The sequence below is a fragment of the Alosa pseudoharengus genome, unplaced genomic scaffold (genome assembly GCF_046254945.1).
Source record: "Alosa pseudoharengus isolate Yale_2024_CS ecotype anadromous, Long Island Sound unplaced genomic scaffold, YU_APseudo_1.1 YU_APseudo_1.1_scf_16, whole genome shotgun sequence".
Taxonomy (NCBI): Eukaryota; Metazoa; Chordata; class Actinopteri; order Clupeiformes; family Clupeidae; genus Alosa; species Alosa pseudoharengus.
In genome coordinates, this window is record NW_027468630.1 from 14,054,402 (window position 1) to 14,080,155 (window position 25,754).

Genomic DNA, 25,754 nt, shown 5'->3' on the forward strand with positions numbered 1-25,754 from the left:
TATGTTACTTTACATGTATTTTTAAGATTTGGGTGCAATTCTAGCGACTTAGAGAACGTTTATTAATGTTTTCATTATGACCACGAGTTCATACACGCTGAGTCTAACGTGACTAGCTGTAAACTCCGCTAGCAACTTTCCATGCATTCAGTGTAGTTAAGCAGTTTAGCTTAGTGTGCATGGAAAGTGCAATTCAGTCTAGCAGGAAATGAATGTACATTCAGTTTAGCATTATGTTTATGCATTACCTCCGTATGGTCTACGTCTGTGAGTGTTTAGTGAGTCTCAGAATATTAATTAACTGTCATTCTGTGCACCTGAACATTCCATGTCTCCCTTGCTAGTAGGGCTGACAGTGATGGTATAGGAATGATGCATGTAATATAGCCCATTGAACTACTTGTTGTTTTGTTTTAACTTTTCCTAAAAGAATAAATGTGATAAGCTCCACACTGATAGCTATATACTACTAATATATTAATTAAGCTTAACCAACTTTATTATAAGGGTTCCCCATACTGATAGTAATATATTACTAATATATTAATTAAGCTTAACCAACTTTATTATAAGGGACCCCACGCTTATAGCTATATACCACTAATATATTAATTAAGCTTAGCCAACTTTATTGCAAGCGGTTCCGGCGCTGACAACAGTGGCAACATGTCAAGGTAGCTCCATGTTTTTTTCTTGAATTTCCCCTTGGGGATCAATAAAGTAAATAAACATTAAAAATTAAATAAACATTAAACATTTAAATGATGTAAGATATAACTGCTAATTAGTAATCACATATTAATGCAATATTAGTTAATAGATTTGCTAAAGGATTGACATACAGTTTTTATGCAAACAACTAATATTTAATTAATAATGAAAACACTATTAACTTGTACCAAATAGATATGTTAGTAACAATTAACAAAGGGTTAGGTAATTACTAGTTTGCTATTTATTATGGCACCTTATTATGGAGTGTTACCCACTTTTGCCATAATATGACATTTTGGATACATCATGTTCACACTGTTGCTCAAAACTTAAAGCTCTTCTATCTTTCATTTGCTTCTATATTTTCATTCAAGAGAGTAGTTTAAATTCACAGTAAACATGTAATAAATATTGAAACTAAAAATAGTGATTTTTTCCCCCAAATAATTTGCTCTTGTGAAAATGACTGAGTCTCCTCCTACAGTATGTGTGTAAGGGCACAGCTACTCTGACCTCAGCTTCAGGAACACATTTAACCACTGTGATGGTGAAGTGATGGAAAATAAAAAAGAGGAACTAGAAGCAGAAGATTATTATTAGAGAAACATGAGAAGTGACCATTTACAATGTGTGTAGTAATGAGTAGGGTGTTGCAGTAATCTAACCTGCAGGTGATGAAGGCATGAGTAGGGTGTTGCAGTAATCTAACCTGGAGGTGATGAAGGCATGAGTAGGGTGTTGCAGTAATCTAACCTGGAGGTGATGAAGGCATATGTGACTGTCTCATTGGCAGATGGAGTGAGAGAAGGGCGGAGTTTAGAAATGCAGTTCAGAGCTGTTGGTGATGTGTGTGATGTGTCAGTCAAAGGACAGGGTAGATACTTTTACAATGTTTTACTGTGGAGAGGGAACCTCACTAACCACCACCAAAGTGTAGCACCCACCTGGAGAACCTCACTAACCCCCACCAATGTGTAGCACCCACCTGGGGAACCTCACTAACACCACCAATGTGTAGCACCCACCTGGTTGATGCAGAGCAGCCATTTTGCAGAACCACACACCAGCTTGAGGTGGAAAGGGAGGGAATGAATGAATGTGCCAATCACACTTACAGAATATAATACCAATGACATAATAATCACTATTACCAAAGTGTGTGTGTGCGTGTGTGTGTGTCTTTTCCAATGGACTCAGATGACCAGTCACAGGATGTAGTGTATTAGTGTATTTTTTATATGCAGAAAAAGCCGCCCTCCTTTCCAGGTCAGAAAACGCGCTCGCGCACACACACACACGTGTACATACACACGCACGCACGCACACACACACACACACACACACACACACACATACACGTGTACATACACACACACACACACACACACGTGTACATACACACGCACGAACACACACACAGACACGTGTACATACACACGCACGCACGCACGGACACACATACACACACACACACGTGTACATACACATGCACGCACGCACACAGACACTCACACACACACACGTTTACATACACACGCAAGCACGGACGCACACAGACAGACAGACACACACACACACAAAGACACACGTGTACATACACACGCACGCACGCACGCACGCACACACACACACACGCACACACATACACACACACACACACATACATAGAGTATATAAAAATAGGTTAATGTGAGGGCATTCAAACACACACACACACAAAAATACACACACACACAAAGATACCTGTCACAAACACACACATCTCTGTGCTTGTATGTGTGCAGGTGACATCTATGAAGTGGAGTATGCCGAGGTATCCATCCTGAAGAGGAGGAAAACGGAGGAGGAGAGGACGAGAGTGGACAACACCGTGGAGTACGGAGAGGTCAGACTGCCAGGCTCCACCAATCACACGCCACCAGAAGAAGGCGTTTACGCACAGGTCTGCAAAGGACAGTGATGATGGCACAGGGTGTATGTGTGTGTTTGTTAGTAGGTTTGGTTTGTTCCTTCCCTGCAGTGTGTGTGTGTGTGTACACAGTGATGGGGCAGTAGTGTCTTCCCCCACACACACATGTGCGTGTGTGCACACACACACGTCAAACTTCCTCTTCTCTCTCTCTCTGGCTGTACTCAGCTCTGGGCTCATTTAAATGCTCCAGAGATGGGCTTGCCTGTGTGTGTGTGAGTGTGAAAGAGAGTATTTGTCAGAATGTGTGTGTTGCTTCCACAGATGAGAGCTTTTACTGGACTTGTTGTCCTACTGGTTACGTCAACTTATGGTAAGTGTGTGTGTGTGTGCGTGTGTTTGTATGCTCTCTCCCTATCTAAAGTGTGTGTGTGTGTGTGTGTGTGTGTGTGTGTTAAGAGTAAGCTAGTGTGTGTTAAAATAAGTTTTCTAGATAATTCTACTGCTACTTTAAGTTTCATGGAGCCCTGATGTATTGTAGCCCTGGCTGTAAAGCTCTATACCCCCCACTCTATTTGGATCGATCCTCACATATTCTCACAGCCATAATCTACTCACACATACAGGGAGTATATAGGCCTACTGTGTTTTATTCATACATTAAATTAGGAATTTACATATTTTAGCCAATCAAAACAAAATTATAACTTTTGTGCAAACACTCATTCTCTTAAATTGGCTCCTATAGCTAATATAGCCAAATGAAATAATAAATGTTTGTGTGGTTTAAATTGACCTACATGCTCACCACCGTTACTTATTGCTACAATGACACACACTGGAGTCTTATTCAGACGATGCAAAGAAACTCGGCAGGAAATAAAACTGAGCTGAAATGGACACAAGACTAAGAACTGCTGACATGTTCATCCATTTATTTGTCAGAAGTCATTGCTGGTGAATTTAGAATGCTTATTTAGGTTTATTTCTATACAGATACAATAGGTTGGATTTTGTGTGGGTGTTTCAGCTACTGTCATCCAATAGAGATCTTTATGTGATTCTACATATTGAGGGATGCCACCGATCCATCACAGCTTACAGTAGTGTGCTTATTCTACCTGATATACAGTGAGCTTTATAACGGTAGTGTGCTGTTTCTCCCTGATACAGTGAGATTTCTAATGGTAGTGTGCTGTTTCTACCTGATATACAGTGAGATTTATAAGGCTAACAGTAGTGTAGAACCCCTGACTCAAACAGTGTCACACCAAACAATGTCACACACACAGGGCTGTTCAACACAAAATAACTAATAAAGCTCATTCATACTGATGTGTTCAAATGATGAAAATGAATCTCCTCTCTTAATGCAGGTCTGGACTCCATGTGTGATGCTACTCAGGATGCTGCATGTTATGGGGCTCTGAGAGGACCTGTCTACCTGCAGCTGATGAGGAACACCACAGGACATCAGCTGAGCCTCCGTTATAATGACATAGCTGTTTTTAAATTCAGAAATTCCAAGTCACTGTTCTATGAGGAGTTCTATACCCCATCAGTCCTCCAGAGGTGGCAGTTTGTTCCTGATAACGGGACCATGATTATCAACCCTGCAGAGAGGAGAGACGCAGGAACATACAGAGTGCTGATCACTGAGGAGGCAACAGGGAGAGGAGTGGAACACACAGTACAGCTGACCATAGAAGGTAAATCACTTCATCTCTCCTCTGATGTGATAACAGATGTAACATCTCCTGCACTGTAACACAGAGGGGTTTAGTGAGGATCTCAAAGGGGTCTATAAGGACACAGTGCAGTGGATGATTGAAAGTAAATATCCTCATCTGCTCTGTTAGACATTAATAAGTTTAGTAATCAGACTCTAATGGCTGTAAGTAAACTCAGAGAGTGTGAGCTGTCTTCCCCCACCAAGCCTCAAGTGTGAACACACAGATACAGGATATGAACTCAGTAGTACGGAGGGATTTGTCTTTGAGCAACTCTGAGCTGATCATGATTTGATCCCATTTTCACAGAACATGTTCATGTCATTTTATGTTCATGTGTTTTATTTTCATGCCATTTGAATCCTTTCATGACCCATAAGAAATCTGCACCCTTAACTGAGTGTCTTTTACTCTCCAACCAGAATTGCATCCACATGATCACAAAATGAATGTCAGTGTCAATTCAGGTCGAGATAAATTATTCATTAATGGGTTGTATTACTGTTAAGTTGAATGAATTGTACAGTATTACTGGGGGGCATGTAGTGTTGGGGTTGGAGAGAAGGTGGAGAGGGACACTCCTGCTCTCATAACATGTGGTCACTTGATCCACCATGGAGGGCCCAGGGATGGAGAAAGTCCAGACTGTGATGTCAGTCTGACTTGTGATCTCAGCCAGTCCTGTGATGTGGGTTAAGGGAGCAGTCTGGGGTAGGAACCCTGGTCTCTGGTGGACACCCTGAACAAACATGGCCATGTGCATAACTACATTCTGATCCTCACTGTGGTTCCTCCCCTTCTCCAGCTCCTGTGTCTGATGTGGACCTGTCAATCAGCTGCTCAGCCAATGGGGAGTGGAGTGTAAGGTGCTCCTCCAATGGGGATAGTCCTCAGTTCAGTTGGTCTCTGGATGGGAGGCCTCTGGGTGAAGCTGATGCTGATCTCAGTTCAGATAACCAGACTCTCCTGCTGAGGGGGGATGTGACTGGACAACTCACCTGCAGCGTCAGGAACCACGTCAGCAGCACACACACCACCAGACTGATGGAGCTCTGCTCTGGTCAGTGACTTCACACCTGAGTGATTTACAGTAATCATGATTACCTCTGTAATACAGACATCAGGCAGGTCAATAATGATTCTGCTCTGGGGCAAGCTCATGTAAATGCCATGATGTCCACAACTCTGATTGGTTGTAAGATAATGGAATACTAACAGGTGAGGTGATGCACATAAGTATCTATGCTTAAAAGGTTGACCAGAGAAGGTGAAATCAAATAGCATTCAATATCACATCAATATAATTTGGTATGTAGTGATTATTGCAATGATAAATTGTTTATTTGATCATCTGTCGTCTATATGTATTATGACAGCCTTTACCATCTATTAAACACATGCAGCATGTTTGTAAGATGTTTGCGCCCTCTGCTGGAGGGAGCGTTTCAGTCACATATGGTGCTACAGGTGCTGTTTCCTTTCAGGTGCCTCCACCACTGTGTCTGTCACACCAGCTAACCACACCCTCCCTTCTGCCCACACAGAGTGCCCAGTCTCAGGTAAGACGGTCATCTCACTTTGCTGCTATTACTGCTGTAGCTGCCATGTTCATGGCCCCATAGTGTACATGCCCCCATAGTGCTGTAGCTGCCCCATGTACATGCCCCCATAGCACTGTAGATGCCCCATGTACATGCCCCCATAGCACTGTAGCTGCCCCATGTACATGCCCACATAGTGTAGCACTGTAGCTGCTCATGTACATGCCCCCATAGTGCTGTAGTTGCCATGTACATGCCCCCATAGTGTAGCTGCCATGTACATGCCCCCATAGTGTAGCACTGTAGCTCATGTACATGCCCCCATAGTGTAGCACTGTCGCTGCCATGTACATGCCCCCATAGTGTAGCACTGTAGCTCATGTACATGCCCCCATAGTGTAGCACTGTAGCTGCCATGTACATGCCCCCATAGCGCTGTAGCTGCCCCATGTACATGCCCCCAGAGTGTAGTGCTGTAGCTGCCATGTACATGCCCCCATAGTGCTGTAGCTGCCCCATGTACATGCCCCCATAGTGTAGTTCTGTAGCTGCCATGTACATGCCCCCATAGTGCTGTAGCTGCCCCATGTATGTGCCCCAATAGTGTAGTGCTGTAGCTGCCATGTACATGCCCCCATAGTGTAGTGCTGTAGCTGCCATGTACATGCCCCTATAGGGTAGCACTGTAGCTCATGTGCATGCCCCCATAGGGTAGCACTGTAGCTGCCCCATGTACATGCCCCCATAGTGCTGTAGCTGCCCCATGTACATGCCCCCATAGTGTAGCTGCCATGTACATGCCCCCATAGCGCTGTAGCTGCCATGTACATGCCCCCATAGTGTAGCACTATAGCTCATGTACATGCCCCCATAGGGTAGCACTGTAGCTGCTGGCTGTAGCATCTCGAGCTACACTCGTGCTGACACTCGGTGACCTTGAGAGGAGATCTATAGGAAAACTCACTAGATTTCTCCTTTAATGAACACACCAGGAGCTTAATAAAGTGTGTGTGTGTGTGTGTGTGTGTGTGTATGTTTATGTATGCATGTGTGTGTCTGTGTGTATGCATGTGTGTGTGTGTCTGTGTGTATGCATGTGTGTGTTGTCAGTATCCAGCCAGGCCCCTTAGCAGCAACACAAACACAAGAGGCTCTAAAAAAGGGTCTTAACAGGCTGTTGTTGGACAACAAATGGGCATATCACACGCAATGCAACAATTACTGTTTTTATTGATATTATTTGTGATAATGTTGCTGTCTGCAGGAGGTATTTCTCCAGTGTTCATCAGTGTGTGGCTGGCAGAGATCATCATCCTCACATCACTGCTGGTGGGAGGGTATTACCTCTACATAAGAAACAGGACATCACACACTCCAGGTCAGAAATTACACACATTATGCAGAATTACACAGTTCGGATTACAGACGATACTCACTTTTCTTGTCTACTACCTTTACACCACATGTGATCACACACTCCAGGTCACTGTACATGTTAGACATTTTATCTTCTGTTTTCTACACACCTGAAACAAGACACCTCATCCTCCAGGTGAGCGTACAGACCTTCTAGAGAGCGGCTAGACTGTTCCTGCACTAATGTGTTGTTGTATTTTTCTCTCTTAGAAGTGGAGCTCACTCCGACTTCCACAAGGACACCAGAGGAGGTGCAGGTGCAGTGACTCCCCATTGGCCCAGAGGAGGTGCAGATGCAGTTTCTCCCCATTGGTCCAGAAGAGGTACAGCACCAGACTACTACTCCATTCCCCATTGACTATAGAGACCCTGATCAGTCATAGTGCCTACTTGTTACTAGACCCGTTTGGGAAGAGCTCCAACTTCAGTTCTGCTGTTCATTGCCAATTTCATGCTATTGTCTGGTTTTCTCTGGGTCAGATGCTCACTGGTGCTTGTGTGTGTGTGTGTGTGTGTGTGTGTGTGGTTGGGAGTAGCAGTTCTACTAGTGCAGTTGTTTCCAATATGCTTCAATATGCTCATATTAACCTTAAGATAAAATAGCTTATTTTGTGTATTTCAATTGAATGATATATAAACAAAATGACAAAGCCATCCTAGTGTGTACCTGCTGTATGTGTGTGTGTGTGTGTGTGTGTGATAGTGATTGCATGACTGTTATCTTTTCACATCTGTGTATGTACAGTATAGTATTGCACTGGATGATTCTCTGTTGATGTCAACTCAAATAAACAGCTGAAGAGGCCAAGAGCAGAGAATGCATGATGTGCACTGTTCTCAGCTGTGTGTGTGTGTATGTGTGTGTGTGTGTGTGTGTGTGTGTGTAATACATCCTAGTGTGTATCTGTGTTTGTGTGTGAATTGGATACTAAAAGAAAAGTTGTTTGTGAACTGTAGCTCTATCAGGGCAGAATATCTTCCATGGTATGACCAGTAGGGGGCAGCACTGCAGTGTGAGATCAGACAGGTCCATTTGATGGCTGAACAGGCCCACATATGACAGCTCTGAAGTGGAGGTACTGCAGCAGGAAGAGAACGCTGAAAAGACACATTCAGTAGAATCATCCATCCATTCATCCATCCATCCAGTATATGTTACTGTAATGTCTGTAGTAAACATGCTAACTCCAGTAGAAAGCCTGTAGCCCTACATGCCTGCAGGTAAGCGCTCTTTAAAAATAGGATGATAGTAGGACAAAACATCATTCCAGCTAAACAGTCAATAATGCTTGTAATAAACATACAGTTGGGTGCTGCTGGAGAATTTGGGGCCCATGACATAAAATCTTTTGGGTTCGGGGCATGCTCCCCTGTGACGAAAATTTTGGAAAAATAAGATTTCTGGTGATGTGGAAACTGTTTTTTCTCTTTTCTCCTTCACAGCAGGAGGAGTGAGGGCTCACACACACACTCACACTCTCTCACACACACACACACACAGACACCCTGGTCTCAGTTGGTCAGCTGAAGTGCAACTCAAGTACTAAATGTGTGTTGTGGTCAGATCACAGAAGCTGCCATTTGACCATAACGTGTGTGTGTGTTTATCAGTCCAGAGAAAGCCCTACAGTATTTGACCGTAACATGTGTGTGTCTTGGTCAGTCCAGAGAAGGCCCTACAGTATTTGACCGTAACGTGTGTGTGTGTTGGTCAGTTCAGAGAAGGCCCTGCAGTATTTGACCATATAAGGCATGTGGGGCACAGCTACTCACTGACATCACCACCAGGAGCTAAAATAATCATAAACAAACAAACAACACAAACTCACACATTTAACCACTGTGATGGTGAAGTGATGGAAAATAAAAAAGAGGAACTAGAAGCAGAAGATTCTTATTAGAGAAATATGAGAAGTGACCTTTTTTAGTGTGTGTCAAATTGCAACACCAAAAACTTCAAGTGAAAAAAGAAGAGTATTTATTTGCAATTTTGCTTCATTAACTTATGTATAGTCTTTTACAACTGTTTACAAAACTGTGTCTATTTTTCAAAACTTTACACATAAAACCCAGAATTTCTCGCTCAAAATACAAAATGCCTCAAATCTCCAGCAAAATGACACGCAACATTCAAAATGTCATAAACATATCTCCTAAGCATGCGCTGCTTCACATTATAAACACTTTTGCCATAATATGACATTTTGGATACATCATGTTCACACTGTTGCTCAAAACTTAAAGCTCTTCTATCTTTCATTTGCTTCTATAATTTCATTCAAGAGAGTAGTTTAAATTCACAGTAAACATGTAATAAATATTGAAACTAAAAATAGTGATTTTTTTCCTCAAATAATTTGCTCTTGTGAAAATGAGTCTCCTCCTACAGTATGTGTGTAAGGGCACAGCTACTCTGACCTCAGCTTCAGGAACACATTTAACCACTGTGATGGTGAAGTGATGGAAAATAAAAAAGAGGAACTAGAAGCAGAAGATTATTATTAGAGAAACATGAGAAGTGACCATTTACAATGTGTGTAGTAATGAGTAGGGTGTTGCAGTAATCTAACCTGCAGGTGATGAAGGCATGAGTAGGGTGTTGCAGTAATCTAACCTGGAGGTGATGAAGGCATGAGTAGGGTGTTGCAGTAATCTAACCTGGAGGTGATGAAGGCATATGTGACTGTCTCATTGGCAGATGGAGTGAGAGAAGGGCGGAGTTTAGAAATGCAGTTCAGAGCTGTTGGTGATGTGTGTGATGTGTCAGTCAAAGGACAGGGTAGATACTTTTACAATGTTTTACTGTGGAGAGGGAACCTCACTAACTACCACCAAAGTGTAGCACCCACCTGGAGAACCTCACTAACCCCCACCAATGTGTAGCACCCACCTGGGGAACCTCACTAACACCACCAATGTGTAGCACCCACCTGGTTGATGCAGAGCAGCCATTTTGCAGAACCACACACCAGCTTGAGGTGGAAAGGGAGGGAATGAATGAATGTGCCAATCACACTTACAGAATATAATACCAATGACATAATAATCACTATTACCAAAGTGTGTGTGTGCGTGTGTGTGTGTCTTTTCCAATGGACTCAGATGACCAGTCACAGGATGTAGTGTATTAGTGTATTTTTTATATGCAGAAAAAGCCGCCCTCCTTTCCAGGTCAGAAAACGCGCTCGCGCACACACACACACGTGTACATACACACGCACGCACGCACACACACACACGCACACACACACACACGTGTACATACACACACACACACACACACGTGTACATACACACGCACGAACACACACACAGACACGTGTACATACACACGCACGCACGCACGGACACACATACACACACACACTCGTGTACATACACACGCACGCACGCACACAGACACACACACACACACACGTTTACATACACACGCAAGCACGGACGCACACAGACAGACAGACACACACACACACAAAGACACACGTGTACATACACACGCACGCACGCACGCACGCACGCACACACACACACATGCACACACATACACACAGACACACACACACACAAAGACACACGTGTACATGCACACACACGCACGCACACACACAAACACACACGCACGCACACACACACACACACACACATACATAGAGTATATAAAAGTAGGTTAATGTGAGGGCATTCAAACACACACACACACAAAAATACACACACACACAAAGATACCTGTCACAAACACACACATCTCTGTGCTTGTATGTGTGCAGGTGACATCTATGAAGTGGAGTATGCCGAGGTATCCATCCTGAAGAGGAGAAAAACGGAGGAGGAGAGGACGAGAGTGGACAACACCGTGGAGTACGGAGAGGTCAGACTGCCAGGCTCCACCAATCACACGCCACCAGAAGAAGGCGTTTACGCACAGGTCTGCAAAGGACAGCGATGATGGCACAGGGTGTATGTGTGTGTTTGTTAGTGGGTTTGGTTTGTTCCTTCCCTGCAGTGTGTGTGTGTGTGTACACAGTGATGGGGCAGTAGTGTCTTCCCCCACACACACATGTGCGTGTGTGCACACACACACGTCAAACTTCCTCTTCTCTCTCTCTCTGGCTGTACTCAGCTCTGGGCTCATTTAAATGCTCCAGAGATGGGCTTGCCTGTGTGTGTGTGAGTGTGAAAGAGAGTATTTGTCAGAATGTGTGTGTTGCTTCCACAGATGAGAGCTTTTACTGGACTTGTTGTCCTACTGGTTACGTCAACTTATGGTACGTGTGTGTGTGTGTGCGTGTGTTTGTATGCTCTCTCCCTATCTAAAGTGTGTGTGTGTGTGTGTGTGTGTGTTAAGCTAGAGTAAGCTAGTAAGTAAGTAAGTGTGTTAAAATAAGCTAGAGTTTTCTAGATAATTCTACTGCTACTTTAAGTTTCATGGAGCCCTGATGTATTGTAGCCCTGGCTGTAAAGCTCTATACCCCCCACTCTATTTGGATCCTCACATATTCTCACAGCCATAATCTACTCACACATACAGGGAGTATATAGGCCTACTGTGTTTTATTCATACATTAAATTAGGAATTTACATATTTTAGCCAATCAAAACAAAATGATAACTTTTGTGCAAACACTCATTCTCTTAAATTGGCTCCTATAGCTAATATAGCCAAATGAAATAATAAATGTTTGTGTGGTTTAAATTGACCTACATGCTCACCACCGTTACTTATTGCTACAATGACACACACTGGAGTCTTATTCGGATGATGCAAAGAAACTCGGCAGGAAATAAAACTGAGCTGAAATGGACACAAGACTAAGAACTGCTGACATGTTCATCCATTTATTTGTCAGAAGTAATTGCTGGTGAATTTAGAATGCTTATTTAGGTTTATTTCTATACAGATACAATAGGTTGGATTTTGTGTGGGTGTTTCAGCTACTGTCATCCAATAGAGATCTTTATGTGATTCTACATATTGAGGGATGCCACCGATCCATCACAGCTTACAGTAGTGTGCTTATTCTACCTGATATACAGTGAGCTTTATAACGGTAGTGTGCTGTTTCTACCTGATACAGTGAGATTTATAATGGTAGTGTGCTGTTTCTACCTGATATACAGTGAGATTTATAAGGCTAACAGTAGTGTAGAACCCCTGACTCAAACAGTGTCACACCAAACAATGTCACACACACAGGGCTGTTCAACACAAAATAACTAATAAAGCTCATTCATACTGATGTGTTCAAATGATGAAAATGAATCTCCTCTCTTAATGCAGGTCTGGACTCCATGTGCAATGCTACTCAGAATGCTGCATGTTATGGGGCTCTGAGAGGACCTGTCTCCCTGCAGCTGATGAGGAACACCACAGGACATCAGCTGAGCCTCCGTTATAATGACATAGCTGTTTTTAAATTCAGAAATTCCAAGTCAGTGTTCTATGAGGAGTTCAACACCCCATCAGTCCTCCAGAGGTGGCAGTTTGTTCCTGATAACGGGACCATGATTATCAACCCTGCAGAGAGGAGAGACGCAGGAACATACAGAGTGCTGATCACTGAGGAGGCAACAGGGAGAGAAGTGGAACACACAGTACAGCTGACCATAGAAGGTAAATGACTTCATCTCTCCTCTGATGTGATAACAGATGTAACATCTCCTGCACTGTAACACAGAGGGGTTTAGTGAGGATCTCAAAGGGGTCTATAAGGACACAGTGCAGTGGATGATTGAAAGTAAATATCCTCATCTGCTCTGTTAGACATTAGTAAGTTCACTAATCAGACTCTAATGGCTGTAAGTAAACTCAGAGACTGTGAGCTGTCTTCCCCCACCAAGCCTCAAGTGTGAACACACAGATACTGTACAGGATATGAACTCAGTAGTACGGAGGGGTTTGTCTTTGAGCAACTCTGAGCTGATCCCGATTTGATCCCATTTTCACAGAACATGTTCATGTCATTTTATGTTCATGTGTTTTATTTTCATGCCATTTGAATCCTTTCATGACCCATAAGAAATCTGCACTCTTAACTGAGTGTCTTTTACTCTCCAACCAGAATTGCATCCACATAATCACAAAATGAATGTCAGTGTCAATTCAGGTGGAGATAAATTATTATGACCGCCGCGCAGTGAAGCGGCGGTCATATAGGTTTAGTCAGATGGTTTTTTTTTTAGGGTTTAGGAGGACCATTTTTTTTTTGTATGTTGATCTCAAGGGGCCATGTCAACCCATTCCATAACCACTAACCACTCATTTCATGTATAGTGCCACCTAGTTAAACACATAAAAAGTAAAAATGAGGTGTTGTAATCGCAGGTATCTGTGACCTAACATAGTCAAAACTGCACGAAATTGGAAGTGTAGGATCATTATGACACCCTATGAATGCACGCCAAGTTTCGTGGAATTCCGTTCATGGGGGGCCACACAATAAATTAATTTATATTATTATACACCAACTGGCCTGTAGGTGGCCAGAGACAGTTTTCTGTGAATATCTCGAGAACCGTAGGGCCTAGGACAGGGGTATTCAATTAATCTTCAGCGAGGTCCAGTTATGGAAAATTTCCTCAAGCAAAGGTCCGGAGCATTATAATGTTTAACGTGCGTGTTTAGGCTATGTATATGTATGTATAATATTAAGATGGATGGATGGAGCCTAGTTGTAGATAGATAGATAGATAGATAGATAGATAGATTTATTGATCCCCAAGGGGAAATTCAAGAAATAGAAGATTGTAGGCCTAGGCCTAATGTTTAATGTGAAATAAAATAAGTAGCCTTAAAGGCAACATTCGAAATGAGGAGAAATAAGGCAAGATAAGAGTAGCCTAATTGGGGAGAAAAACTGAGTAGCCTTGGCTATTTTTAAGATCTTAACGTGAACTTAAACTTGAGCTGAGACAAGGATGGATATTCCATAGCTGGTTCCTTGAACCCATTAATCAGCAAGTTTAATTTAATTTTTTTAGTTTTTTTTTTTATGTTGACCCGAAATCCTGGAAACCGAGGAATATCACGTTGTTGGGCAGTGAATGCATGTAGGCTTAACTAGATTGTTGTGGATCAATCATATTGCCTTCTTAAATCGTAAAATATTCTGTGGTCTCAGTTCACTGTTGAATGGGCCTAGCCTACCCTATGCTTGCTCAAAATGCTTTGTCTAGTAGAGATGCTTCAAATTGGCGCTTAAAATCGCCTGTCTCAGAAGAGGTCCAGGGCAATTCCGAGCAAAAACTGTCACATCCATATTTAGTTGGCGTTACGGACGTGACAGTTTTCCGTGGTATTGCCCCCCGTATCGTTATATAAAGCCCCGTTCTCGCTGTCTAGCTTTCTCCTTTTTGAGCAATCGATGATTTGAAAATAACTTAGGCCTACTTATCGTTAACTTAGATAGGCCTATCCATCTGATTGTTTCTCGTCCCACTTCTATCCTCGCTCGTTTCAGGCAGTCTCTTCATAGTAGGCTACTTTACTCACTGACTCGACTTTATCAGAATTCACAGATTTTACTGGCTGAGTAGCAGCAAGAGAAATGATGGTTCCTGAAGTAAATGCTGTTATCCTAACCAACGAAACATTTAGCGCAGCTTTGAAATCTTACGTGAAAATCTAAATTAGGCTATTATGGTCTGGGTCCGGATAGGATCACGTCACGGTCCGGACTCGGACCGCGGTCCGCCATTTGGTGATGGCTGGCCTAGGAGGTCCACCTTTTTTTTGTATGTTGGTCTTAAGGGGGCATGTCAACCTATCCCATTACCACTTATTTCATGTATAGCGCCACCTAGTTAAAAATTAAAAAGCAAAACATTAGGTGTTTTCATCACAATATCTCTGGCTGACATGGTCAAAACTGCACGAAATTGAAAGTGTAGGATCATTATGACACCCTCCGAATGCATGCCGTGGACTTTCGTGGACTTTCGTTCATGGGGGGCCTTACAATAAAATAATTTATGTGTACATTTAGTGACCGTACACCAACAAGGATTCCCGGGACACTGAAAGACCGGGGTACACGAAACTTGGTGGGCATGTAACCCCACATGGATAGCATGGAACCATCGCTTTTCGTTTTGATCTGTAGCCCCCCCGCTGGACTGGACCCCCCGAAAGGAGGGTAGGGCAGACACAGTTTTCTGTGAATATCTTGAGAACCGTAGGGCCTAGGATGACCAAGTTTTTGCGTATGTTTGCCTCCAGGGGTCATGTAAACCCATTCCATATGCACACATGTGCATAAACAGATACACACGCACACACACACATTCACAGTAATCCTACGTATGACACATACTCACACAGTAGACATATATACGCATGCATGCACATGCACACACACAGGCACATAAACAGGCAAACACACACATGCACGCACACACACCCACCCACACACCCACACACACATAAACATAAACATGTACACGCACACATGCACACAATTCAAGAATTTCTCAGAATTATGAACATGCAAGATGGGGGTGGGGTTGTATAAAATGTATATTACATGTGAAATCTATGAGCTAATCATGTTTTGGTACTTGTTGTCTAGCAGATACCAGTGAGAATTGAGTGTGCATAATGCAATTTAGTGAGACAGTTAGAATCATATATGCCTTTCAGCGTGACTTATTTTTGAGGAAAACATGTGCTGGACTGCGGCGGCGGTCATATTTTGTACCGCTCTGCGGTACATCTAGTTCATTAATGGGTTGTATTACTGTTAAGTTGAATGATTTGTACAGTATTACTGGGGAGATGTTGTGTTGGGGTTGGAGAGAAGGTGAAGAGGGACACTCCTGCTCTCATAACATGTGCTCACTTGATCCACCATGGAGGGGCCAGAGATGGAGAAAGTCCAGACTGTGATCTCAGCCAGTCCTGTGATGTGGGTTAAGGGAGCAGTCTGGGGTAGGGACCCTGGTATCTGGTGGACACCCTGAACAAACATGGCCATGTGCATAACTAAGGGGTCTATAAGGACACAGTGCAGTGGATGAGAGTTTCAAAAAGGGTGGCAGACAATAGACGACTCTCAGTTGACGTGATAAAGGCGCAAGTTTATAATGTGGACATTAGCAAATCCAGTCTTAAAGCACCAGGTGTCAATCAAGGGCACTCTGGGTATCTCACCAGGTGTGTAATCAAGCCAGGTCCACACAATCAATTATGATGCACATAACCACAACATACAAAGGGAGCCTATCATCAAGACGATTACAGAAACACTAGTGTTCATAAATTACAATATTTACAAAATTTACAAGACAGTCAGCATACAACATATCAAACACTTCAAATTATATTCTACACATTATGGGCCCTATCATGACATTCTAAAGTGCATCGTCACTCGTCAAAAGTCTATTCAAATTTAGTAGGATGTCCAGTTCACATTGGGAGGGGTTTTGTTATCAAAAGTGGAGCGCATGGTGTAACAAGGTGTTCCTAGGTCTTTTAATCAGTCATATGGGTGTGTTTGGGGCGTAACATCATTTTAAACCAATGAGAATGACATCGGTCATTCCCTTTAACGGCGCAACCCGCGATATGTCAAATAAATGCATCGGTATTTTGGCATTCAACGGCGCATTTGAAGGAGGCTGCTTGCGAGACCGTATGAAATAGTCATTCTTAAACCATGCATTACTAAAACCTAGCATAGCCTTCACGCATTTGCACTCGTCTATTATTTGAACTCATTGGCAAAGTGAAACTAACATCACCAAGGTGTCAGTCAACGAAGTAAGTTATATGCAGTTACTTTCACTATTGACTGACAATGGGTTACCATCGAAAACATAGGCTGGAAAAAGCAACACTTACCCTATATTGCTCAAATGACTGAATAAAACAACATTTATCCTGCAGAGGAGTTGCTTATATCTCGTGACAGTGCGTCTTCAGCTGTGTTCCATACGTGTCTCTCGCCTTTCCCCTAATCACTTTTAACCGTCATTACCAATTTGCAAATGATGGTGAATAACTACTCATCATGAGATGTACAGTATTTCGTAATATCTTTATTCTAATTATGTTTCCCATTGTAATCGTGCAATTTGTAATGCTTTGCATGGACGTGCGCTGGTGTGCTTTCATGAATGATAGAAGGATGGTGCGTGCACCTGCCAATATGACTGTTGACATGCGCCCTTAAAATAGCATATGAACAACTCTCCATTGACTTCTGACCAGGTTTAGGTGGTGTATGATAGCGTTTTTTAGACAACGCGCCAGGCCCCTCCCTAGGTTGTTAATTGCCACACCCCTGGTCGCAATGTTTAAAAAATAAACATGCAAAATAGCGAATTCAACTTTCCGCGGGTGAATAACGAGTATTACGCCATGCGCTGGTGGCCCAAAATACAGCCCCAAGTCTTTACCTAATTCAGTGTTTTTCAACCTTTTTTGTGCCACGGCACACTTTTGACACTTAAAATGTCCCACGGTACACTAACATCCTGTGTGAAGAAAAAATAAACATACCATAGCCTAAAATTTCAAATAATACACAGATATGGCCTTATTATGGCTTCTATGCAAGACCTGCTCAATAAAACAAGCGCCCTCTGTTTCATTACACTACACTACACTACAGCACACAACACTACACAACAGCACACTACACTACACTACACTACACTACACAACACTACACAACAGCACACTACACTACACTACACTACACTACACAACACCTTATTATGGCCTCTGTTTCATTTGTAGGTGACTATATCTAATTTAATTGTTGTTATAAACTGGATATGTGATGATTCTGTGAATACTGGATATGGGGCCCCCGTGGTACAATGCCTGCATGCCACAAATAGTGCAATAATACAATCAATGAGAGCATGTGGTTATAAATTCTTTGATGCAACAGTTGCTTTTCTGGACCAGTGAGTGACATTTGGGTAATTTTCTGCGGCACACCTGATGATCTCTCACAGCACACTAGTGTGCCCCGGCACAGTGCTTGAAAAACACTGACCTAATTCATCATGGTCACTAATTACAGTACATCATATGCATGTTTAGTACAAATACCCAATATTGTCACTTTCAATCTGATCCAACACTTTCTGTCCACATTCAAACATGTCTATAAAGTTTCTTTTAAATAAAAGGTCTCAAATCCAGTTCTTCATTCTTAGCTCATTGAAAGCATTTGCATATAATACCTTCCCCCCCTCAGCTCCTGTGTCTAGTGTGGACCTGTCAATCAGCAGCTCAGCCAATGGGGAGAGGAGTGTGATGTGCTCCTCCAATGGGGACAGTCCTCAGTACAGCTGGTCTCTGGATGGGAGGCCTCTGGGTGAAACTGATGCTGATCTCAGTTCAGATAACCAGACTCTCCTGCTGAGGGGGGATGTGACTGGACAACTCACCTGCAGCGTCAGGAACCACGTCAGCAGCACACACACCACCAGACTGATGGAGCTCTGCTCTGGTCAGTGACTTCACACCTGAGTGATTTACAGTAATCATGATTATCTCTATAATCCGTAATACAGACATCAGGCAGGTCAATAATGATTCTGCTCTGGGGCAAGCTCATGTAAATGCCATGATGTCCACAACTCTGATTGGTTATAAGATAATGGAATACTAACAGGTGATGCACATAAGTATCTATGCTTAAAAGGTTGACCAGAGAAGGTGAAATCAAATAGCATTCAATATCACATCAAAATAATTTGGTATGTAGTGATAATTGCAATGATAATAATGTTTATTTGATCATCTGTCGTTGTTTCAGTGTTTCAGTCACATATGGTGCTACAGGTAGGGTGACCAGACGTCCTCTTTTGCCCGGACATGTCCTCTTTTTGAAACCTAAAAATGTGTCCGGGCGGAATTTCAAAGTCGTCCGGGATTTTGTTTATTCTAGCCTCAAACGTGTTCACAGCGAATTTGCATTGCTCTCTCTTTCATTCATGTTTCATTCATGGATATCTATGTCTTTCATTCACATACTAGTCACGCCCTCCCACTACAGTTCGCTTTGCATTGAGTGGAAAGTGTGGGGTGTTGAGCCCATGGAGGTATTATATATAACTGGAGAGAGTGACTAAGTCCCGCCCTCCATACAAATGAATGGTGGAGGCTAGGCTAGTAAATCTGGCCAATTCTTAGTCAACGCCATCTTGAACACTGGGGTTCAGATCCAGCGCCAGTCGACTCTGACCATGCGCCAGTTACAAAGCTGGAAATGACGCATGGACCAACGTCGATTTTTATTGGATATTCTGTAAAAAGAGTGTCATCCTCCAGTAAGAGATGCACATAAAGTCCTTGCCTCATAACAAGAAGAAGAAAAAGTTGCTCGGGAGTTGCTCGGGAACGCGCAAGTGGAGTCGCCCTGAAGCGCAACTTAATTTCATTGGATAACACAGCGGCTCTAACTAGGAGCTGTCTGCTTGCTGTCCTGCTGCAAATATGCATTCGAACTTGACGTGAAATATCCGTAGTCGAACTATAAATAAACTATTCGGTTTTTAGTGCCAAGTGTAGCGCATTTTTACAGTCTATGATTAGTTTGTTTTTTATTTTATTGTTTGCCATCTCATAGCGGGTGCTCTAAACGTATTCTAGCGTTGGCCCATGACCAAATCAAGCCAATAATAGCCAGTAGCCTCAATAATGACTGGAGCCAGAGCCCTCAATAGCCACCCTGTTTTGAAAATAATATTGAAGATAGTATTGAAGATAACGCACAAAACGGTCAGCCTGAGCGGACAATTATGTCCCCAACTCATCTAAAATGTGGAGTCTTTACTTTGAGTTGTACACCGCAGATGGTAAAGTAACGGTTAAAGAGAATGTTGTCTGCGGACTCAGCAAAAAACAGTTTACTTACGCATCCACGACGTCCAATCTTCGTGCTCACCTGTGGAGTCAGCGGTGTCAGAGGCACAGTAGACGGCCAGAGCATCGCCAGGCGTCCAACATTGTATGATTGCATTTCCGTAAATCCTAAATTATGTCCAGGGTCTGCTATTTACTTAGGCTGCAAAGCACAGGTATTTATTTGAGGTATGCTTATTCGAGGCAGACCTTTATTTCTTACATTGTACGTTATTGTGAGACATGTGTTTTGTTTGGAGCGGCATACCAGGCTATCAAACGCAGACGATTTTCGGTTTTGGTATGGGATTTAATTTACTTTTTGACTTTTATTATATAGTTAAATGTTGAGGCTGATGGGCATTTAAATATAGAGGGTATTTGATGATCACTGTAAAGTTTCGTGTAGTTGAAAAAGTGTTGGAATTTCCAGCTGTTTATTGCGAGACAAGGCCTTTTTCATTCATTGAACGTGCGCTGTGCTCTAATGGAATCCTTATTATTAGCCTAAATTGAGTTTTTTTTTTAAATTATGCATGGTTTACTTTTTATTAAATTCATAGGCTGGAATGCCTCGCGGCAATAATTGTGTTTAAATGTAGTAGCCTAGTGCTTCAGCCTCTGGCAAGCTCCAAAGAGGGCGGCTATAGGTTGAGAGGTCTTTATGCCGCTGTTGTGTAATTTATTGTCTTTAATCATGTTTAGGCTACGTTTGTTCGGGACAAACAACAACGAAACAAGATCAATACAATTTTCTTTATTTGTTTATTTGTCATATGATGGATAAACAACCATAATATGCACGTCTTCTCATAGGATCCTCAAGAAATACGCACTGAATAACGTTTGGCTGTAGCCGCCGGATAGGTACCCGCCCACCAACATGTACGCGCATGAGAGCTCGTGCCCAACACGGATTTTCGTGCATGGAGCTGGTTCCAAATGCTCCATGCAGCGCCATATTTGAAAATGGCGTATGCTAACATGCCGAAGCACGCTCTTGACCCCCTGGTTGAGCCTGACCTTAGCTACTGTCATTGGTCGATATAATCTCAAACATTTAATTGGTCAGTCAGTCACCTCAATAGCGCAAACTTCCTTGTTTAGTGTAAGTTCACTGACGAATTAAAACGTAAATTTCCATGTTTTTGTCTCGGTGGATATCAACATGAAGCTGAGTGCCTGACCTGCAAAGCAGGCACTTACATGTCGGTCGCAAATAATAAAGGTGCCAACAGGCTACACAATATTCAGCAAAGCATCGAACGGCGAGGGGTGAGAGCTCATCAGCTAAAGTGACAGAGTTTTTCGACCTTAACATTACGTCTCCAAAAACATTTTGATGGCACATCAACTCATAACCATAGACTGTAAAAAATATAACATGACGAACACTTCTGCCATTGTCTGAGCGGCCTTCTCTGGACGATTACCGACCTAGCAACTTTCTAGCTTTGGGTAGGAAACTGCACTTTGGTTATCCCTTTAAACTGCCTTTAAGGGATAGCCTGCACACTGACAACAGCAGATGTCAATAATCCTCTATCTAGGCTACTGTAGCCTATATGCAGGTGAATTAAATATGTTGGCATAACATAAGGGATAGATGTAGGCCTAGTTCTTTAGAAAAAAAAAATAATAATAATGGATTGAAAAGAGGTAGGCCTATACCAGACATGATTGAATAGATATAAAAAAAATGGACAACATATCCACATCAGTCCCCATCAACACAACTGTTTTCAGTTGGCCTATTTCTTTACAAAAAAATAATAATAATAATGGATTGAAAAGAGGTAGGCCTATACCAGACATGATTGAATAGATATAAAAAAAATGGACAACATATCCACATCAGTCCCCATCAACACAACTGTTTTCACAGGTCAGGATTATTAAGCTCTAAAACAGATTGTTCAAAATTATAGAGCTAGGCTGAGCTACTGTAAAAGATTCAGTTTGTATTTTCAGAAACACCTTGGATCAAATTTAGAGATATGCAACATTAAAGATGGGTTGCCATCCAAATATTGAAAACTTTCAAGTGTTCAAAATAGTCTTTTGAGGCAGGTTTTTCTGTTAGCGTTGGGCCAGCCAATCAAGCTCATTATCATACATAGCCCCCCCCCCCCCACTGAAGTGTCCTCTTTTTCACAAACCCAAATCTGGTCACCCTAGCTACAGGTGCTGTTTCCTTACCTCTGCTGTTTGGATGTTCTGGTCAGTGACAGTTTTACACTTTCTCAGTGACTGTTCCACAGTGAATTCCACACTTTCACAAACTTTCTTCCCGTCATGGTGATATCTTTTAAACTAAACTGACAACATGCTGCCTTGTAGTTTTCAGTAGAAGTGCGCTGTGTTTGAAATGTCTGCAGGATCAGTCCCACTGGACACACAGTTCCTCCACTGGTCTCATATGCAGCTCAGGGAGAGAGACGCCACCCAACACACACACACACACACACACACACACACACACACACTTGTGCACACACACTCCCCAGGCCCCTTAGCAGCAACACAAACACAAGAGGCTCTAAAATAGGGTCTTAACAGGCTGTGGTTGGAAAACAAATGGGCATGTCACACACAATGCAACAACTACTGTTTGTATTGATGATATTATTTGTGATAATGTTGCTGTCTGCAGGAGGTATTTCTCCAGTGTTCATCAGTGTGTGGCTGGCAGACATCATCCTCACATCACTGCTGGTGGGAGGGTATTACCTCTACATAAGAAACAGGACATCACACACTCCAGGTCAGACATTACACACATTATGCAGAATTACACATCTTCAGGTCAGAATACACACAGTACACACTTTTCTCATCTACTACATTTACACCACACGTGATCACACACTCCAGGTCAGCGTACACATTACACATTTCATCTTCTGTTTTCTACACACCTGAAACAGACACCTCATCCTCCAGGTGAGCGTACAGACCTAGAGAGCGGCTAGACTGTTCCTGCACTAATGTGTTTGTTGTTTGTTATTTGTGTGTTTTTCTCTCTGAGAAACTGGTGTGTCTCGTCTCCCTCAGATGAGCGTAAGGACCAGGACGTGGAGCTCACTCTGACCTCCACGAGTCGCAGGAGGAGGAGGACACCAGAGGAGGTGCAGATGCAGTGACTCCCCATTGGCCCAGAGGAGGTGCAGATGCAGTGACTCCCCATTGGTCCAGAGGAGGTGCAGCACCAGACTACTCCTCCATTCCCCGTCCACTATAGAGACCCTGATCAGTCCTAGTAGCCTATTTGTTATTAGACCTGTTCACTTTGGGAAGACCTACAACTTCAATTCTGCTGTTTATTGGCGATTTCATGCTAATGTCTGGTTTCCTCTGGGTCAGATGCTCACTGGTGTTTGTGTGTGTGTGTGTGTTTGGGAGTGGCAGTTCTACTAGTGTAGTTGTTTCCAATATGCTTCAATATGCTCATATTAACCGTAAGATAAAATAGCTTATTGAATGTGTGTATTTCAATTTAAGGATAAAATACCATAGCCATCCTAGTGTGTACCTGTGAGTTTGTGTGTGTGTGTGTGTGTGTGATATGCTAAGTATGCTAAGCTATGTACTACAGTATATGCCATATTGTGTGTGTGTGTGTGTGTGTGTGTGTGTGTGTGTGTGTGTGTGATGGTGATTTCATGACTGGGTAACACTTTATAATAACTACACACAATTCATCATTTATAAAGCCTTTGTTACTTATTAGTTAATGGTTTGTTCATCATTAGTAATTTCTTGTTCATACATAATTTATCATCAGTAAAGCATTTGTTCACACAATTATACATGGTTTATTCATAGTAAATAAGCCTATCCAAAAAATATGTTTGTAAGTACATGATTTATACTTAATAAGTAATGAAACAACCACTTATAATGAAATCATTTTCTTATTATAAACCAGTTGTAAACTATTACAAAATGCTTTGTTCATTAACATCCTATGTTAATTCTAATAAATAAAGTATTTGTACACACAGTTATAAATGGTTTGTTCATAGTAAATAAGCCTATATCTAAAATATGTTTATGAATTATTCTTAATACTTAATAAATTATGCAATATACACATGCACTAATGATTAGTTAGGGTGAGGATACATATTTTATAAACCACTTCCTAATACTATAATTCATGATTAACTCAGGAGTTACAAGTGGTTAGTTAATGATATTTTGTGAGCTTATCTAAAGTGTGGACTTTCTATGCCTTGCAACACATTTTCAAATTTCAATTTGAGTTGTAAAGATTACATTCACATTCATTCATTTAGCAGACAAGCGACGTACACATGTCAATTAAATTGAAGGCCATTGACATAACAGTGAAAGCCAGGAATCGAACCCCCAACTTTTCAGGCTAATGCATGCTAGTCCAGCTCCTTATCCACTACACTACCTTGGCCCAGATAGAAACCCCTACAACTATGCAAGAGTTTCTGTTTTCTTCTACTACACACTGTTATTAAACATCTGTAAACTATTTTTAATGCTGTATTCTTCATTTGTAAAGCATTATTCCTACATTGATTCTCATCTGTAAATCATGTTTACACACAGTTAAAAATGGTTTGTTCATAGTAAACACGCATATCTATATTATATTTTTGAATTGACTGTCGTAATACCACTGGGCAGAGGTAGTGTAGTGGATAGGGAGCCAGGTTAACATGCAGTAACCCATAAAGTTGGGGGTTCAAACCAATGTGGCCTTGCCCTTTAATTTCATTGACATGTGTAAGTCGCTTTGGGTGAAAGTGTCGGCTAAATGAATAAATGCAAGTGTAAACTTTATAACTCATTTGTAAATGTGTTGCAAGGCATAAAATGTCCTCACTTTAGATGAGCTCACAAAATATCATTAACTAACCATTTGTAACTCCTGAGTTAATTATTAATTATAGTATTAAGAAGTGGTTTATAAAATATGTATCCTCACCCTAACTAATCATTAGTGCATGTGTATGTAACAACTGTTAAATAATGGAAATATTACTTAATCAAAAACATATTATTGCATCATTTATTAAGTATTAACAATAATGTATAAACATATTTAAGATATAAGCTTATTTACTATGAACAAACTATTTATAACTGTGTGAACAAATGCTTTACTGATGACAAATAAGAAATTACTAATGATGAACAAACCATGAACTAATAAGTAACAAAGGCTTAATAAATGATGAATTGTGTGTAGTTATTATAAAGTGTTACCCATGACTGTTATCTTTTCATCTTTTCTTTTTATCTGTATATGTACAGTATAGTATTGCATTGGATGATTCTCTGTTGATGTCAACTCAACTTAGATGTACCGCATAGCGGTACAAAATATGACCGCCGCTCAGTCCTGTACATCCGTTCCGCGAAAATAAATCACACTTCAATTTGTCTCCATATTTTACTCCATCCCCCACTCTTGAAACTTTTGTGTATGCTTGTTTGGCATGCCTGAGTGTGTGTGTGCGGCTGCACAGAAAGTAGCCTACTGGTGCTGAAAAGGTGAATAGATTGTAGAATAGCCAAAGAAGATGTAGCATTGTTATAAAACCTTT

The 25,754-nt window shown here is 41.8% G+C and overlaps 3 protein-coding genes across 10 annotated transcripts in view; all 3 read left to right on the forward strand.

The window, feature by feature from the left end:
• LOC143125565 (uncharacterized) overlaps window positions 1-2,560 on the forward strand; it is a 62,291-nt gene extending 59,731 nt beyond the window's left edge. The window contains exon 9 of the transcript XR_012987279.1: window positions 2,499-2,560. The gene's annotated coding sequence lies outside the window, so the exon portion shown is untranslated. The remainder of the gene's footprint in view (window positions 1-2,498) is intronic.
• A 264-nt stretch (window positions 2,561-2,824) lies between these two features.
• Window positions 2,825-8,146, forward strand: LOC143125567 (uncharacterized). 5 transcript variants are annotated; one of them, XM_076287154.1, is made up of 6 exons: window positions 2,825-2,996; window positions 4,000-4,332; window positions 5,159-5,413; window positions 5,838-5,912; window positions 7,159-7,272; window positions 7,524-8,146. In XM_076287154.1, the coding sequence occupies exons 1-6, from the start codon at window positions 2,927-2,929 to the stop codon at window positions 7,574-7,576; spliced, it is 900 nt and encodes a 299-aa protein (XP_076143269.1). In that variant the 5' UTR covers window positions 2,825-2,926; the 3' UTR covers window positions 7,577-8,146. The 5 variants fall into 5 exon arrangements, with proteins under 5 accessions (XP_076143269.1, XP_076143272.1, XP_076143267.1 ...); XM_076287152.1 differs by having other exon boundaries at window positions 2,826-2,996; window positions 7,521-8,146; XM_076287155.1 differs by having other exon boundaries at window positions 2,826-2,996; window positions 5,898-5,912; window positions 7,521-8,146.
• A 2,939-nt stretch (window positions 8,147-11,085) lies between these two features.
• LOC143125568 (junctional adhesion molecule A-like) overlaps window positions 11,086-25,754 on the forward strand; it is a 39,469-nt gene continuing 24,800 nt past the window's right edge. The window contains exons 1-3 of one of the 4 annotated variants that reach the window (XM_076287158.1): window positions 11,086-11,235; window positions 12,589-12,921; window positions 18,518-18,772. In XM_076287158.1, the coding sequence (XP_076143273.1) occupies window positions 12,600-12,921; window positions 18,518-18,772 (577 nt within the window). In that variant the 5' untranslated portion in view covers window positions 11,086-11,235; window positions 12,589-12,599. Of the gene's footprint in view, window positions 11,236-11,408; window positions 11,576-12,588; window positions 12,922-18,517; window positions 18,773-25,754 lie in introns of those variants that run through there. The other 3 variants (XM_076287168.1, XM_076287161.1, XM_076287159.1) reach the window with 3 other exon arrangements.